Below are 18,609 nucleotides of genomic sequence, written 5' to 3' on the forward strand. Positions count from 1 at the left end.
GAGGCTGAATACAGGTCGATGGTTGCAGGCACGACAGAAGCCACATGGATTAGACACTTATTGAGTGATCTTGGGGAGACAACTATTCGATCATTTCTTTTCTGTGACAATCAAAGCGCAATAAACATTGCATGTAATCCTATCCAACATAGCAGAACGAAGCACATTGAGATTGATCAACATTTCATACGGCAGAAAGTCGAGATGAAGGAGATAGAACTACGTCATGTTTGAACAGAAGATCAAGTGGCAGACCTGTTTACCAAGGGATTAACAGGACATCAATTTTGGGTATTGAAGAGCAAGTTGTACATGCTCCAAAATCATGTACAACTTGAGGGAGGGTGTTAGAATACAGTCTGCATATGCGTATGGATCTGGATCCAGATCTATACGCATATTATATACAACACATGTTAAATAGGATCTCATTAATGGCATTCTTGTAAAATGTATATGTTTTTACTTTATAATGTTTAGGGTTTTGGAGGTCGAGCATTGCAGTGTCGCCCCAGCCATTTGTGAATCTCTCTCTCTCTCTCTCTCTCTCTCTCTCTCCCGTGATCAAATCTGTTAGAGTGGAGAAGCCATAGAGCTTCATTATAAGTAATTAGAAGAAGACCGATTCTTCAATTTTTTGAATGGCCTAAGGCCCGAGTTTGAGCAAATAAGATCTTCTCTCCTATCCTCTTTTAGCTCTCCTTCTCTTGAAGATGTCTTAACTAAATTAAGTGGAGAGGAAACCCGTATGGGCATTAGCAAGCAAAATCCTATTGTGCTTGCAATGTCCACAAATCAAGAAGAATGTGATGGTGTTAATGCCGTTTCTAGACCCGGTAACAATTTAAGAACATATAGACCTCCTCATTTTAAGAATCAAAATTAAGGAGGAAGAAGAGATTATAGCAAAATCTCGTGTCACTTTTGCAAAGAACCGGGTCATATCAAATCGGTTTGCCCAAAATGGAAGAAACTTCTAGCAATGGAAACTACATCTCAATCATCCAAAGAGGAATCTTCAAAAGAAGCTCTATCTTTCAATCAAATTGTGGAGGCTCTTCAACCTCTTCTAAAGGGAGTTATTTCCGGTGTCGCCGTATCCACCTCTTCTCCTCCAGGTAAAACTTTTTGGCTCTTAGATTCGGGTGCATCCTTTCATATGACTCCAAACATTTCATCTCTTTCCGAGTATTCTAAAAATGTGTCACCTTCTTTTGTTTCGACCGCGGATGGTACTTCTCTAGAAATTAAGGGAATTGAAAATTTTAAAACTCAAAACTTCTTTATTTCAAAAATTAGACTTATACCAAAATTAAATTTAAACTTGTTTTTCGTTTCTCAACTCACGGACCTTGGGTGTAACATTCAATTCTCATCTAATAAATGTTTAATACAGGATCACCGGTCCGGGAGATTGATTGGGGAAGGCTCTAGGAAAGGAGACTTGTACTATGTGGACTTTCTTCAAATTCCTAAAAACACCTTTTGTAATGTGGCCCAACATAAAGACATAAATGTTTGGCACAAGAGACTTGGTCATCCCATCATTACCAAGTTATCATATCAACATTTTGTTAAAGATCTTTGTAAAAATGCTTTCTCTTGTAATGATTGTATTCTTGGAAAAATGAGAAGTATACCTTTTGAACCAAGAACTATGTTTAGTACTAAACATTTTGAAATTATTCACTCGGATGTTTGGGGACCGGCACCTGTCATATCCAAAGGTGGTTTTGCTTACTATGTGATTTTTTTGGATGATTTCTCATGATATTGTTGGATACATTTTCTCAAACATAAGCATGAAGTTTTTTCATGTTTTAAAACATATCATATGATGATTAAAAATCAATTTAATAGTAATTTAAAGATATTTAGGACCGATTCCAGAGGTGAATATCTCTCTAATGAGTTTAAGAAATATCTTGAGGATTGTGGCATTGTCCATCAAATATCGTGTCCTCAGACCCTACAACAAAATGGTTTGGCCGAAAGAAAGCATAGGCATATTATTGAAACCACTAGAACCCTTCTCATTTCTCAAAATATTCTTAAAAATTTTTAGGCAGAAGCGGCTCTTGCTTCCGTCTATCTTATCAACCGACTTTCATCCAAAAATTTAGATAAAATTTCTCCCTTTGAGATTCTATATGAAAAAGAACCTGATTATAATAGGTTGAGAGTTTTTTGTTGTAAGTGCTTTGTTCTTACCGATAAAAATGATAAACTCTCACCAAAAGCCATTCTTTGTGCTTTCCTTGGCTATTCAGAAACTCAAAAAGGATTTTGATGTTATGACTCTAAGAATGATAAATTATATGCTTCAAGGAATGTAACTTTTTTGGAAAATGATAGTGGTTTTGAAAAAAATGAATCTCATTTAGAAAATGCCGATTACTCCTTTCTTTTTGACCTTTTATCTAAGGATGATGATATCTCTAGTGATGATGAATCAACATATAATAGTGAAAATGAAATGGTTGTGATCAACAATAACTCTAACCCTTCTACCCCTCAAGAAGAAAATGTATCTAGAGAACCCATCACTTATTCGCATAGAGATAGAAGCACCTTTAGGAGTGCTATTGAACTATATAGTGAACCTAGTGAGACTATTTCCACTCATGATTCTCATCCTAGGAGAACTGAAAGAACTAGAAGGACTCCCTCTAGATTTGTATCTTTTGATTCTTTTTCTCCTAAATATCGAGCTTGTTTGAGTGTCATTCACTCTTATTTTGAACCAAAAAAATTTGGAGAAGCAAAACAATGTACTGAATGGAGAGAAGCCATGGAGAGTGAACTCAAAGCTCTTAAGAAAGCTAACACTTGGGAATTTCAATCGCTTTCCAATGGCAAGAAAATTATAGGATGTCGATGGGTGTTCAAGGTCAAGACTAAGAGTGATGTTTCTCTTGAAAGGTATAAGGCTCGACTTGTAGCTAAAAGGTACAGTCAAGAATATGGGATTGACTATGAAGAGACATTTGCTCCAGTAGCTCGTATGGTTACTGTCAGATATCTTATCACCATTGCTTCAATTCAAAAATGGAATATTTACCAAATGGATGCCAAAAATGCCTTTTTAAATGGAGATTTTAATGAAGAAGTTTACATGGATGCTCCACCTGGTATGGAAATCCCTAAAAATAAAGTTTTTCGTCTTCGTAAAGCTCTTTATGGACTGAAACAAGCACCCAAGGCTTGGCACGATAGGTTTAACAATGTAATGACTGAAAATGGTTTCACTTCATGCTATACTGACACTTCATTGTTTGTTAAGAAATCTGATGCAGGGATTGTTATATTATTGTTATATGTTGATGATATGTTAATAACAGGTGATGATATCAAAGGAATCAAGAGCATTAAATCTATTTTGACTTCAAAATTTGAAATGTCAGACTTAGGATTTCTGACATATTTTTTGGGAATTGAGGTTGCATATTCTCAGAGAGGCTATTTTTTGTCTCAAACTAAACTTGCTTGTGAGATTCTTGATAGATCAGGAATCACAGATGACAAGGTTTGCGAAACTCCTGAAATAGTAGGTTCGAAGATGAAGATTGATGATGGGATTCTCTTAAAAGATCTCACACCTTACCGGCAACTGGTTGGATCCCTAACGTATCTCAGCATTACCAGGCCTGATATTTCTCATGCAGTACATGTTGCTAGTCAATTTCAACATGCACCTACTACAGTCCATATGAGCGTCATCCTTCGCATCATCAGATACATAAAGGGTACAGTAAACAAGAGAGTATTTCTATCTTCTACGTCTGAATTAAGTTTAATTGCTTATACTGACTCTGATTGGGGAGGTGACACAAATAACCGTCACTCCACCACTAGTTTCTGTATTTTTTTAGGTGAATCATTAATCTCTTGAAGATGCAAGAAGCAGCAAAAAGTATCGTTTTCATCCACCGAAGCTGAGTATAGAGTCATGACATCTACTACCATGGAGATTGTTTGGATTCGCAACTTGTTGGAAGATATGAATATTCAAGTTCAAGGGCCTACAAAATTATGTTGTGATAATAAAAGTGCAATCTACATTGCCAAAAATCACACATTTCATGAGCGCACGAAGCATATCGAGATGGACTGCCACTATGTTCGTGAAGAATATTTAAGAAAAACCATTGACCTTCCTTATGTTACATCAGAATATCAGCTGGCAGACTTCTTCACCAAGGCGTTGTGTTCTCCAAGATTTAACTTCCTTCTTGGCAAACTTTCGATCGTGACACCCTAAGTTTGAGGGGGAGTGTTAAAATATTATGTCTCTTTTAACTGTAAACTGAAATACCCATCAGGGGTATTTCAATCTTTTTACTCAATAGGTGTCAGTCACCCTAATGGGCTAACATTTTTACTTTTTCTTTTTTTATTTACTTTTGCTTTTTACACTTTTTTTCTTTTTGACTGTTGTGAAAGGGACAACTCCATATAGCTGTTGGAGCTGCCCCAACAGTCACAAATGTGACCGTTGGGTGCAGCTCCAACAGTCATATTGAGCTGCACTTGTGGCTTCATTTTATATTATAAATAGGCCTTAGTGGCCCTTGTAAACATATTCTTTTTTGTGAGTACATATGCAATATTGTAAAGCCCCTCTTGGGAACTTATGAATTGAAGTTCATTTTGTTTCATGCTTTTGTGCATGTGTATCCGTGTCTTCATACACATGTAAGTGTTCTCCTTTGTGCCTTTGTGCACACTTTGTATTTCTTGTATTGTGGTGTTACACACAATCTCTTTTTGTAGAGATTTTCACAGTATTATACCTGATTGAAGTGTTTTCTTGAATGTTTATTGGATTGAATTCATTTCATTACATGGAATCAAAGCTTTGGTGTTCCAAAAGCAATTTTTTAAAGGAAAGATCATGATAACATCAAGGGGAGGATCGTGAGCTTGGCGAATACAACGAATCGTGGATTGTTGCATCGGAAAGTGCACCATCTCTCAAGCAAGTCTTGCATTGCATTCTCTTTCTCTTTCTCTTCTTTTTACTCTCTCTTTCGCTATCTCTTCTCTTCACATTATAAAGAAACGGAGAATAAGAGGGAAATAATAGTCTTCATTCATGTACGCCTAAATAATATAAACTATGTGATGTGAGCATCCATAGTAAAGCACAAAATATGGAAAAAGAGACTAAGGAGTTTGGTGAACGGTACCAAAAAAAAGCATAAACTCGTTCTTACAAAAATTGAGAATGGGAAGGAAGTTGCTCTTCAAGGAGAGGAAATGGCTAAAGTCATTTCTGATTATGAAAAAAGATAGAAATGATGGGTCATTCCAAGATAATTGGATGGCTCATCAATAGTGTGGACATCAAGTGTTCTAGTTTGGCGAAAGTTGATTTCGCTAGTGATGGGCGGAAATATCTTAAAGACATGTATAGTCTTAAAGATATTGCTCACATATGTAATGTTCAAAACAATGTAAGAACCATGACTCAAAGAGAGATGAGCATTAGGAAATACTACAATGCACTCTCTTTTCTTTGGGATGAATTGGCTCTTCTTGAGCCAAAATGGTATTGCCCGCAAGATGTAGAACTCCGTGAAAACCAAATTAAAATGGAGCACTTCTACCAATTTATTAATGGGCATAGACTCGAATTTGAAGGAATCAAGTCGGCTCTCCTTCATAGAAGAGATATACCATCCATAATAGAAACTCTTGAACAATTGACTATGGAAGAAAATAGATTGAAGAAGCCTTCTGCTTCAAAAGATGAAGAATTTGTGCTTGTCATGTCAAAGCCCGATAATCATACTAGAAGCTACAAACCTCCTCGTTTTTGTAAAAAATGAGAATGGAAGAAACCCCAACAACTATGAAAGGAATGAAAATAGGGGTGACCATGAATACAAAATGGGTGAAAAAATAATTTGCTATCATTGTTATGAACCGGGACACATCAAGCCATTTTGTCCCAAAAGAAAGAAGGATGATCATAAAGAAGACAAAAGAGTTGCTTCGATTGAAATGAATGATATAGACGACTCCAAATGCATTGGCTCGCTTTCTTTGGCTCAACTAATGGAGGCGCTACAACCAGTGCTTAAAACTCAAGCTCCCTCCTTTTCGGGAGCGGTTATATCCACAAGTGGTGACCATGGTAAGACCTCTTTGATCCTAGACTCTGACGCTTCTTTTCATATAACTCCAAATGAGTCTATATTATCCGAATGTAATTTTAACCCAAATGACTCATATGTTTCAATTGTCGATGGGACATCCTTGAAAATCAAAAGTTTGGGGATTTTTCAAAAACCTTCAATCTTTCACATACCAAATATTAGAGTAGGACCAAAATTGAATTTATATCTTTTATTGATTTCTCAAATTATGAACTATGATTGCAAAGTACTATTTTAATCTAATGATTGTCTAATACAGGATCTTCAATCCAGAAAGTTGATTGGAAGAGGTCATAGAAGAGGAGATCTCTATGTCATGAACAATCTTGAGTTATCAAAACGAACTTTTTATAATTTTGTGCAAAATAAAGATATAAAAATTTGGCACAAAAAACTAAGATATCCTAGTGTGACCAAATTACACTTGTTTTTATTTCTTTCAAAATATAAAGAAAGAGATTTTGTGTGTGAAAATTGCATTCTTGCCAAAATGAAGTATTTTCTCTTTGAACCAAGACATTTTATAACTAAAAACCGATTTGAATTAGTACATTCGGATGTATGAGGACCGGCGTGTATCCTATTATGTTGTGTTTGTAGATGACTAATATTTTTTCTAAAACAAAAATCGAAAGTATTTGATTATTTTAAAAAAAAATTATTGTTATATAAAAAATCAATTTAAAACTAATATTCAAATCTTTAGAACCGATGCCGGAGGAGAATTTGTGTCAAAAGAATTCGAAAATTATCTTGGCCTAAATGGGATTGTTCATCAAAAATTTTATTCATACACTCCTCAACAAAATGGACTAGCCGAGAGGAAACATAGACACATTATTGAGACCACTAGAACACTTCTTGTGTCTAAATATGTTCCAAAAGTTTTTGGGGCCAAAGCCGCCATTATGGCAGTCTATTTGATAAATAGAATGCCTTCAAAAAACATTGAAAATATCTCTCCTATTGAAAAACTTTTTAAAACATCTCCTGATCACAAAAGGTTATGGATCTTTGGATGCAAATGCTTTGTTCTTATCAATAAGAATGACAAACTTTCTCCAAAAGCAATCCCTTGTGTTTTTTAGGCTATGCTGAAAACCAAAAGGGACATAGATGTTATGACATTAAAATAAACAAATTGTATGTTTCTCAAAATGTCACTTTTCTTGAAAATGAAATTGATTTTAGCAAGAAAAAAATCCAAAAAAGTTGTGATTTGTTCCTTTTTTACCTTGTCAATGAACATGAAAGGTGTAAAATTATTCATGACATGCATGATAGTGAAAATGAAGACACACATAATCCAAATGAGAATGTGAATGAGAGTCTTAATAATATAAACCTATCTCACAATAACATACAGATATATGCTCAGTGTACCGAAAATCATCCACCATGTGCTTTAGAAAGATATTCCCAAAATCAAAAAGTAGATTCTTCTAGTCTTAGAAAATTCATAAGAATTTCAAAAGCCCCTAGTAGATTTGTATCCTACAATTCCTTTGAACCAAGGTATAGATCACGCCTAATGGCCATACACTTATATTCCGAACCAACATCTTATCATGAGTCTAAACATCATCAAGAATGGATTAAGGCAATGAATAATGAATTAGAAGCTTTGGAAAAAGCAAAAAACTAAGAAACCCAAATATTACCTAAAGGAAGGAAAGCGCCTAGCAAAAACATTGTTCTACCATGAGTTTGAATATAAACTGAAATACCCATCAAGGGTATTTCGATCTTTTCGCTGAATAAGTGTATATTTTTATTTTTCTTTGTGTATTTTATTTTTTTGTCTTTTTTACTTTTTAGTTTTTTGTCTTTTTCATGATGGGATAGCTCCATATGGTTGTTGGAGCTACCCCAACGGTCACAAATGTGACCGTTGGGCGCAGCCCCAACAGCCACATGGGACTGCCCCCTTTTACCTTCATATGTATTACAAATAGGCCTCTTGTGGCCTTGTATTCTTATCTCTTTTAAGAGAGTCTCTATGCAATAACAAAGTTATTTGACCCTTGTGTGGGTGGTGTGATTATTCAATCAGTGTGTTCTTGAATATTTATTGGATTGAATTCATTTCATTATAGCAAATTTGTGTAAATTATTTGAAGAAGTTAAAGAAGTTGGTGAAAACAATCTGGTGCAATTTATTACAGATAATGCACCAAATTATGTGGTAGCTGGGAATATGTTAACAGTAGAAAAAAATATGTTTTTTGACACCATGTGCGGCGCATTGTTTGGATCTGATGTTACAATATATTGAAAAGATATCAACTTTTAAAGATACAGTGGAAAAGAAAACAATAATTAGAAGATATATTTATAGTCATGCATGAGTATTAAATTTGACGAGAAAGTTTACAAAAAAGAAAAAACTTCTACGTCCAGCCGTCACTCGTTTTGCCATAACATATCTCGCGCTTCATAGTATTGAATGTTATAAGAAAGAGATGAAGTCGATGTTCTTGTCTTCAAATTTTAGATCATCTATGAAATCTGATGCCTATGTCACATGGGTGCGGGTGCGGGGATTCGGCACTTCCAAAAAAAACTCGGGTGCGGGGCGCGATAAGGGCAAAAATGTAAATATATATAGAAGGGGGTCGGGGGTTCCCTCGGTGCGGGTCGGGGTCCAGTTTTTTTTGCTTGTGTGATTGTTTGAAGACTTGTTACCCGCGTTCTGCTTGTTGTGTACTTTGGCGCAACGGGACAAAATTGATGAACTGAAAGGATTGGCAATCTGATCGACCTAGCCTGTTGCGTTCTGTTGACTGTCATGATTCAATCATGTCTGAAACTCCCCGGTCTTCACGAAAAAAAATATAAGCGAAAGGTTTGATGTGGTTTGTTGGAGAGAGAGTCTTCACGAGGCCTACGGCTCCACTGCCACGCCACTGTCTAGGGTTCTTCAAATTTCATTTTATATACAGTTGCACACACATGACAGCTAAAAGAAATTTATTGGATTTGACATGTGGAAAAGAGAGGTCTACACAAGGATACGGCTAGAGCACCCATCTCGTCAGAAGAAAAGTGAATACTAATAGCCACCAAGGCTACCACCACCATTATCATTTATTATGGAGAGAGAAAATCCTTGACGAAAAAGGATCTGGATGGTTGAAGGATAAAGACTTCAAAAGGCTCTTGAATTTTGGTTTTAATTTTTGAGGAAGATGGATCATCATTTCCAAGTTAACAGTATGTTTTTCAAAGTTGTGAATTAATTGTTTGGAGGCAGGAATAGCATGGGATGCCAACAAAGCTCGTCAGATGTTGTGGACACAAGTGCCCCTTTATAAAACAAGAGCAACAGCAAGCAGCTGTCAGCAGAATTTTTTTTTAAAATTTCGTAGCCCATTTCGTAGGGCAAATTTTTTTTTTAAATCCAAAAAAATAGACTGAAATGACCCTGGGTGCGATCAACGCACCCAGGATCAGGTTAACCGCACCCGGTGTCGCACCGGCGTCGAGTCGCGTCGACACGGGTGCGGCACCCTGCTAGCCGAATCCCTGTGACATAGTCTGATGCTAAGAACATTTCTTATAGTGTTATTAATGATTTTAAGTTTTTTGTTGGCATATCATATGCAATTAAAGCTATATTGTCTCTCATGAAAGTATTGTGATTAGTGAATGCAGATGAGACTCCTATAAGATTTTTGTAGGAGGCAATGGATAGAGCAAAGGAAAAAATTGCTTCAAACGTTGACAATGTTGAAAAAAAATATAAACCTATTTGGGATATCATTGATAGACGATGGGACTTGCAACTTCATAAACTTTTGCATGCAGCTGCCTATTATTTAAATCCTCATTTTCATTATGTTGACAACTTCAACCCGGATGGAGAAGTTATGAGTGGCTTTTATGATTGTGTTGAAAAATTGGTTTCTAATGCAAATGTTCGGTTGAAAATTACAACACAAATCGATACATTTAAAAAGGCAAAAGGGTTCAACAAAAAAATTAAAAAGTCCTAGTAAGTTTGCAATTATGTTGTTATTTGTTAATATTTTCTTTATGTTTTTTGTTAATTGTGGCATTCTTAATGTTTTTATCAATTCTTTATTGTTTTATTTGAATGCAGCTGATTGGTGGAGTTCATTTGGACAAGAAAATCCTGAATTGATGAATTTTGTAATTCGAAATTTAAGTTTGATGTGCATTGCATCGAGCTGTGAGAGAAATTGAAGTACTATCTCATTAGTTTGTGACTTTGTATTTTATTTTGTAAATACATTTTTATAATTAATTACTAATGATTTGTAATTATAGGTGCATTCAAAACAGAGGAATGGACTTGAACAAGAGAAGATGAATTTATTGGTTTTTGTAATATACAATATAAAATTAAGAAAGAGAAATATGAGAAGGAGGACTATCAATGACCCTATATGTCTAAATCATATAGACTCAGACGATGAGTGGATTGTGGAGAAGGAAGATCCTATGTTGCCTAGTAATCTCAATTGGTTGGAGGATTCATGGTTGGATCTGAACTTCGACATAAATGTCATTGAGCATGTGCTTATTGAAAAAGTCACTTCACCTCATGATTCACAAAGTGGTTCTAGGCAAGACAGGTCTTCAAGAGATCAAGGTAAAGTTATATTCTTTTTACCTTGTTATGAATATAAATATATTTTTTAATTACATAAAATAAGTATTTAATATATGATTTTTTATTAAAGAAAAGCAAAAGAAGTAATCGAGGATGTGAAGGAAGAAAGTGCAGATGATGAAGAATCAGATAATGAAAATGAAGGAGAACCTATTTATATGGATTCCTCAGATGATGACATTGAAGACTTAGATATTGATGAAGACGAGACACAAGAAGAGCCTAGGCCCTAATTCATATCATAGGGCTATGGACATTTATATGTTTTCTTTTATCTTTCATTTGCAATTGTGAATGTTAACACTCTCATTTTGAAGAGTTTTGGATAAATATATTAACATTTGGTTGTTAGTGCTAACATGCATTTTCTAATTATGACATGATGTTGTTAATGCTAATATGCATTTCGTTGTTAATGTTAATTTTTTATTGAATGAATGCGCATATTTTATTTCTTAGATACTTATGTAGATCAAGTTATTGCATTAATGTTACTTTTACATGTTAATCTCATATTTTTCAGTATTTATTTGAGATTTTTCATTTCTTGTTGGTTGTTGCTTCATCAATAAAGCATTTTTTATTTGTTTGTAATTTTAGATATTTTTTATAGTTTTTTAAAGTTTAAAAAAAATTGAGGATTACGCTTTACGCCTTGCCTCAGATTTTGGTGGAGCGCCTCGCTACGCCTCAACGTTTTTCACAACACTGGTCATATCTGTAATGTTTTTAGTAAAATCCTGGTATCCTGTATCCATTGGTATGTTTCCAAACTATCAGATAATAAAGAGCTCCATTGAGATGGCCATAAAGGAAAAAGTATCAACTATATGTTGTTGAGATGACTGAGTAGGATCAAGCCTTATGTCAACTGGGGTTGGTTCTGTGCTGCATTTAGCAACTCAGACAAGTACTTGGAGATCAGGGTTGACATTCATCTATCCATATACCATCTAAACCTATATTTCAGGGACTGGATCTAGATTATTTTTTTCAATTTTTCAGTATGATCCTCTAATAACTTGAGTTTACTTAACTGACTAATATTATTGTACTTCCAAGGCTAATCATTGATTTTGATGAGCTCACTTTCCATTATATTGAATGTATTGTTGCACATGTGGATAACAAGAAAGCTAATTTTGTTAACTTCTATTTATGTGCTCTAGATATGGTGTAGGTTGTCATTTGTTTATCTTGTTTTTTACACATTTAATCATGTTAATATTCCTTCTTTAGAGATAAAGTATCCAGGGTCAATTTTCATTGCAACTTTCATGTGCAGAGTATCAAAGAAAAGCTTATTGATTGGATTGAGTTTTTACAAATGAGCTCTAGTGGTGAGTCAAGTGCTTCGTCTTCTCGGGTATGAGCCTTGCAAATATAAATAGATTATTTTTTCACATTTTTGAGATTAACTGTTATTAAGTGTTATTTAACTTATATGTATGCTTTAATGGAAATTGTAGGTTAGATGTCGACCACGAAAAGCTGACCAATTGCATAATGCATGGTCAAAAGTGGTAGAAGTTCGATGTGAATGTGGATTAATTGCACCAATACGCAAGTCAAGCACATCAAAAAATCTAAATAGATTATTTTTTTGATGTCAAAACTATGTAAGTAATGTTGTATATTATTTTTTAGCAATTTATATACATTGATACCAGAATAATGCTTATTGTCAGTTACTTTGATTGTTTCAGCCAACTAGTTGCAAATATTTTGAATGGTGTGATGAAACTGAATTATGGAGCAAGGAGAAAGATGGCAATGAAAGCTTTTTATTAAAGATTGTGAATGCATTATTAACACTTAAGAATGGTGCTAAAGTTACCAAAAAAATCAAGTTCTCGTATTATCAACCTTAAGAAAAACACTGATGACTAGCAGTTTCACAAAAAAAAAGCATGATAAGAAGTCAGAGTTGAACCTTGGTGACAAGCAGAAGCAAAAATAGGATTTGGACATGGGAGAAAATTTTTTAAAGCACAAGATGATAAACAGACAAAAGAGGGAATCACCTATCAGTCATCCCTAATAGCATATGCACACATGCTGCAATGGGTGCACATACTCAGATAGGCATGCATACACATGCACACAAACACAGACAGGCAGGCACACACAAACATGCATGCACACACAAACATGCATGCATGCAGGTGCCCCCCCCCCACACACACACATACACACACACGTATCCGAGTTGATGAAAGAAAGACCATGCTACCTATGTCCCAGGGATTCGGCTAGCAAGGTGCCGAACCCGCGTCGACGTGACTCGACGCGGGTGCGGCACCAGGTGCGCTCAACCCGACCTTGGGTGCGGTCAATGCACCCAGGGTCATTTTGGTCCAATTCTCAGACTTAAAAAAATTGCCAAGAAATTTTTTTGCCCTATATGTCACAGAGATTCTCCAACTAGGTGTCGCACCCGCACCCATGTGACATAGCATGCTACACATAAATTCATCACGAGTGGTTATGCTAGTTTTATCATATTGAGAAATGAAAGAATCGAAGAATTATGAGGAACAAGAGAGATAGTTATAGATAGATAGATAGGTAGATAAACATATAAACAGATAGACAAATATATATAAATATAGAGAGAGAGAGAGATCATTCTTGCCACTGCACATAAATTATTCTAGTTGGACAAGCACTTCAAAGAAAATGACCCAAATTTTGCATGTCATGCCTTTACCATAGCCACCAACATTAACAAGTATCTCAAGGACTCACCATACACTAATAACATCTAAAGGACTTATGACACACTAATAAATAAAACAAAATAAATCAAAATGAACACCTGAGCAAGATTACATAGATCACTCTAGGCACTGCACATAAATTATTCGAGTTGGACAAGCACTGCTAAGAAAAACTACCCAAAATTTTGCATTTCAAACATTTACCAAAACCACCAACATTAATAAGCATCTCAAGGATTTAGCACACGCTGATAACATCTAAAGGACTTATGACACACTAATAAATCAAAATGAACACCTGAGCAAGACCACAGTTAGTACCAGATGATACCAACCCGTCCCAACTCAGGTTGTTTGCCTGAGTATCAGATCATTTCCTTTATGAAGTATATGTGTAGTAACACCACCATCTTCTAACTTCTTAATAAAAGCAACAGATGAAGCCAGCCTTCACAAAACAACAGCAAGAGAAAAGACAAACCTCTTTATGGCCATGGGAATCTCCGACAACACTAAAAGAGTCCTGATGCAAAAAAGCAAAAGGAAAAATAAACAAAGATATTTTTACTAAGAAAAATTATTTACAGATCACACAATGGAACATAAGGCAAACTTGCAAACAATAGGTTACAAAAATATAACATTTAGATCACACAAAAAATTAGGCATTTCCACATCTATAGAAATAAGTTCAGAAACATACCAGATCTCGACAAGGTGCAAGAGCACCAAAAAACTCGGCCATAAGATCCATTGAACTTATTGAATACAATGCATTTTTCATTCCATGGGCAGAAAGTAAGTCCTCTGATTTCTTTTGCAGTGAATAACCCTTATAAACATTGCAAGCTGGATCACTGACCTGAATAAACCTAGGAAATCAAATTTGTGTTGCATAATTCAGAAAAGCAATTTATATGAAGAATGAAATTTAATTTCTTAAAAGAGAAATGATCCTCCTACAAGAATTTGACAATACACTATATCATTCAGTTCAGAAGTGTGATAGACTTAAAAAAATATGAGGGAGCTCATCTTAAAACAAGTTGTTCTTAACTCATATAAACAGAATGAAATTTGTTCTTAACTAATAGAAACAGACAAGGAAATTGTTTCCAACCTTATTTAAAATCCTACTAGGGTAGGCTGACATATTTGTTCCAAGTTGCAACTCTAATATGCTTGAGACTGAACAATGTGAGAGGAGGAGGACCAAGCATTGACCCTTAATCACCTATATGACTCGTCTTTGGTCCAGACTCTAGTTGGACCTACCTAGGTTCAAGCCAGACATGATGAACCCAGTTGAGAAACGCCAGCTAAGGCCCACCACATACCTCTTGGATAAACTCAAATCTGACATGGAAAAACAATACCCAAACTCAGATAAACCCAAACCTGACATCAATTTGCGGGACCCATCCAACTCTAAAACAGTTTCAACCTGGAGAAATATGTGCCTGAGAATGATCAGACACCTTCAACAACACAAGTGGCACATTGCTGTTGTCGGACGGTGCCCTATGATGAGCTTAGGCAAGAGTTTCAATAAAAAAAAAAAGCACAAAGCATCTTGGTTCATGTATAAACTGACTTCTTAAGTGAGTCCAGTAAGAACTAAGTAGTTGCATGACAATCCGGACGAGATCAAATATAGCATAAACATGCCAGGTCCAAGTCCTTTAACATTCTTTCCTCTCTTTTTTCCTCATGAAGACAGAACGAGTGTTTGATTTTATGTAAAAACGATATCCAATTTTAAATTTCACGCAGAATGGACATAAAAAATGCAAGGAAATGAATATCGCATCTGGATGATTAATAGAGAGATAAAAGTCAAGTCAACATAAGCAAAAGAATGATGGTTAATGCCATATTCTCTACAATGGATTCTCTCTTATTGATGTTTTAAGCATCAAAATTGTTTGCTAAATCAATTCACAAAAGTGCGAAAGGATCGTTCCATTGGATAATTACAACAATGAACAGGTTCACAGATCTATTTTCAATTGCCAAAAAATCCCATGAGAATCAGTAATTTATTTAGAAGTTTCAGCAATGCCGAAGATAAATAATTACAGATGATATATTTTTATTGTCCAACGCCATTTTCAATTAACAAATGGCAATTGCAATTGTTAGGGTTGTTTGTACCAACAACACAAAGAAGCTCTGATTCGGGAAAAAAATTGTAGGAAAAACCTCTGGATAAAGATGAAAGTAAATTATTACGAAGAATAAAACAAAGTCGATGACGGACAAAAGAATGGACCCTGGTTCCAAAACTAGATCATGCACATCAATGAAGGCTTTCGATCTTCGCCAATGCTGCAGGCAGGCACCTCAATTTGTTGCACGATGAGCGAAATTCGAAAACACAACGCGAATTGAATAACAATCGCATGAAGGTCGCAACTCAGACAATAATTCAAAAGAAGAGCACCAGCAACCCAAAACACAAAACGCTTTATTATTCTAAACCAAGTTTACGAACCATCGATCGGCAATCGTCGAAGTTCTTGTAAACACCCGTGATTCCTCCCTTCTGGACAACATAGAACGCCTCTCCCTCCCGGTCAATCGACGACGGGCAATCTTCATCCCGCGGTTTATTTTGAAGAGCTGCAGCCGTTTCGCCCATAGGCTTCTTTGCCGAAGAAGAACTAAGCCGAATGGGGATACAGAGGCGCGGCGGCCATGCGAAGGACGCTCCGTTGGAGATCCTCAAGAAGAGAAATCTCTGGAGATTCATGGCGGCGGTGGCGATCATCAGGAACTCGGAATACGGCAAATCCGCTCCATGGACGACGGGGGGCGAAAGGAAGAAAGAAAGAGACTTTCCCTCTCTGTGAGAGGAAACCCCAGGAAGTAAGGGTTCGAAGATTTTGGGCGCCAAATTTTTTTAGGGTTGAAGAGAAAAGGGGTTGGGATTTAGGAAATGAATCTGGTTGTGGACCTAGTCCAGTTAGTAAATGGATCGGCTTGGTGAAGTTAACGAATCGGGTCAAGGTCCGCCAAACAAATGTTACAATGACGCGAAAACTAAACCAGTTGCATATGTAATATGTCAACATAGGGCGTCTTTTAAACCGCCCCAGATGCAAAGACCTAGTCGCGCTGGCTCAGCCTATCCTATGTTATCAGCCTAATTCCTCGACCCCATGAGTCACCAAGCTTTGGCTTATGCAGGAGGGTGACACCCATGGGATTTGAACCTAGATTGCCGGTTAACGAGAGTGAATACGCTGGGTGAGACAAACCCCACCTAGACAACCTGCCAATCCGCTTCTTAGCTGGATTGGGGTTTGGCTTAAACGGGTTTGAGTCATAAATGGGTTGACCCACCTAACCCGTTTATTAAACGGGTCAGGTTCGTGTTAGGGGTATGCCAACTGGCCAACCCGGCTGACCCATTTAATAAACAGGTTAGGTGGGCGGATCAACCCGTTTACCTGAATCTGACCCGCCAACCCATTTACCTAACCCCGACCCGCCCATTTAAACTGAACCCGACCCGTTTATTAAACGGGTTAACCGTGTCATGTCGGGTTACTCATTTAATAAATGGGTCAGGTTCGTGTTTGCCACAGCTGACCCATTTAATAAACGGATTGGGTTCGTGTTGAGGTATGCTGACCCTCTAACCCGCTGACCCGACCCGACCCGCCAACCCATCAACCCGACCCGATTGCCACCTCTACCCCACCCCTCTTTTGGTTCCACTTGTACTGAGTTACAGTACAGTGGGGTGGGTTTTGTGATTGTAAACTCTGAGTGAGATTGCTAATTTCACCCAGCGTTTTATGGGATCCCCTATCATATAGTGATCTAACCACAAAAACCAAAATATAAATCTAAAATAAAAATGAATCTAAATTGATCTTTATGGACCCGGGTCTCCTACTCTACTCTTGCATCATTTTTTCTGAGTTAGAATATACTTGCCCGCAAGTCTGAATCTCGCTTGTTTTTTTCAATCTCGTTCCACCTTATGGGTTATGAGCCTATAATCTAGAACCAGATCTATATATCGCACCACAAATTGAGTAAGCCAAGAGAATTCTTCAGAGGTAAGAATAAATAGGGATGCATCTTAACTTATGCAGAAGTTATGGGATCTAGCACCTAGGATAATAATTGATAGTGTTCTCTCCTAACTCTCATGATCGGTCACTCAAGGAATATAGTTTTTAACAACATTGTTCATCAGAGCTTGTACATTTTATCCTCTCTGTTGATAGAACTCAAAGTTGAATGAGTTTATAGGGTATTCTTTTATTAAATCAACTCATTCAACATACTTTGGTCTTTTAAACTGAATCGAGCATATTTTCTGTGAAGACGATCTCAATATTTGAATATGATTTTTTTTGTACTATTGTGTATTGTTACACAAAGAGGTTTGTTATAAATCTCTATTAATCCATAGCAAAGACTTCTAAAGCAGTGAAAAAGCGAGCTAAGCCAGTCACGACACTTTTCAATGTATTAATCTTTGAGTTGATTCATGATTCCTCGAAGCATCAGAAAATGCCAAATGATTTACTGAAGAAAATTAAAGTAAAGTCAGGCACCACTCCAAAAGATATGACACAAATTATGAATCAGACGATGACCAATGCGCCTATCACTTTCTCAGATGAGGACTTGCCAAAACCTCATACTTTTCATGATAATGCATTATATATCGTGGTGAGGACTTGCGGCATGACCGGCCTGCATGTGCTTGTTGATGGAGGCAGCAACCTCAACATTTGCCCAAAAGTAACTGCAAAGGCATTGGGATTAAAAGAAGATGAATACTTGCCAGATCTGATCACCATTTGCGGTTTTGATAACCATGGACAGATAACAAAATGGAAGATTTTCTTAAAAAAATTCATCAATTATTTAATGCACATAATTTTGTTCTATGTCGTCAATGTACCACCAACATACAATCTCCTGTTGGGACATACATAGATTAATAATGCCAATGTTATTTCCTCGACCCTCCATCAGTGTATTAAATGGTCAAAGGGAGGAGTGATCACCACCATCATGGGCGAAGATCCCGAGGAAAGGCTACCACAGCCAATGATCCCTCGACCAA

At 36.4% G+C, this 18,609-nt stretch overlaps 1 protein-coding gene across 1 annotated transcript in view; it reads right to left on the reverse strand.

Annotated features, from left to right (window-relative positions):
- LOC149822023 (uncharacterized) overlaps positions 1 to 16,389 on the reverse strand; it is a 47,034-nt gene extending 30,645 nt beyond the window's left edge. The window contains exons 1-3 of the mRNA XM_089980794.1: positions 16,012 to 16,389; positions 14,221 to 14,379; positions 13,999 to 14,040 (exon numbers count right to left, since the gene is read on the reverse strand). Of these exons, the coding sequence (XP_089836920.1) occupies positions 13,999 to 14,040; positions 14,221 to 14,379; positions 16,012 to 16,287 (477 nt within the window). The 5' untranslated portion in view covers positions 16,288 to 16,389. The remainder of the gene's footprint in view (positions 1 to 13,998; positions 14,041 to 14,220; positions 14,380 to 16,011) is intronic.
- Between the last annotated feature and the right edge of the window lie 2,220 nt (positions 16,390 to 18,609).

Source organism: Nuphar pumila, chromosome 11 (genome assembly GCF_984573655.1).
Source record: "Nuphar pumila chromosome 11, dmNupPumi1.hap1.1, whole genome shotgun sequence".
NCBI lineage: Eukaryota > Viridiplantae > Streptophyta > Magnoliopsida > Nymphaeales > Nymphaeaceae > Nuphar > Nuphar pumila.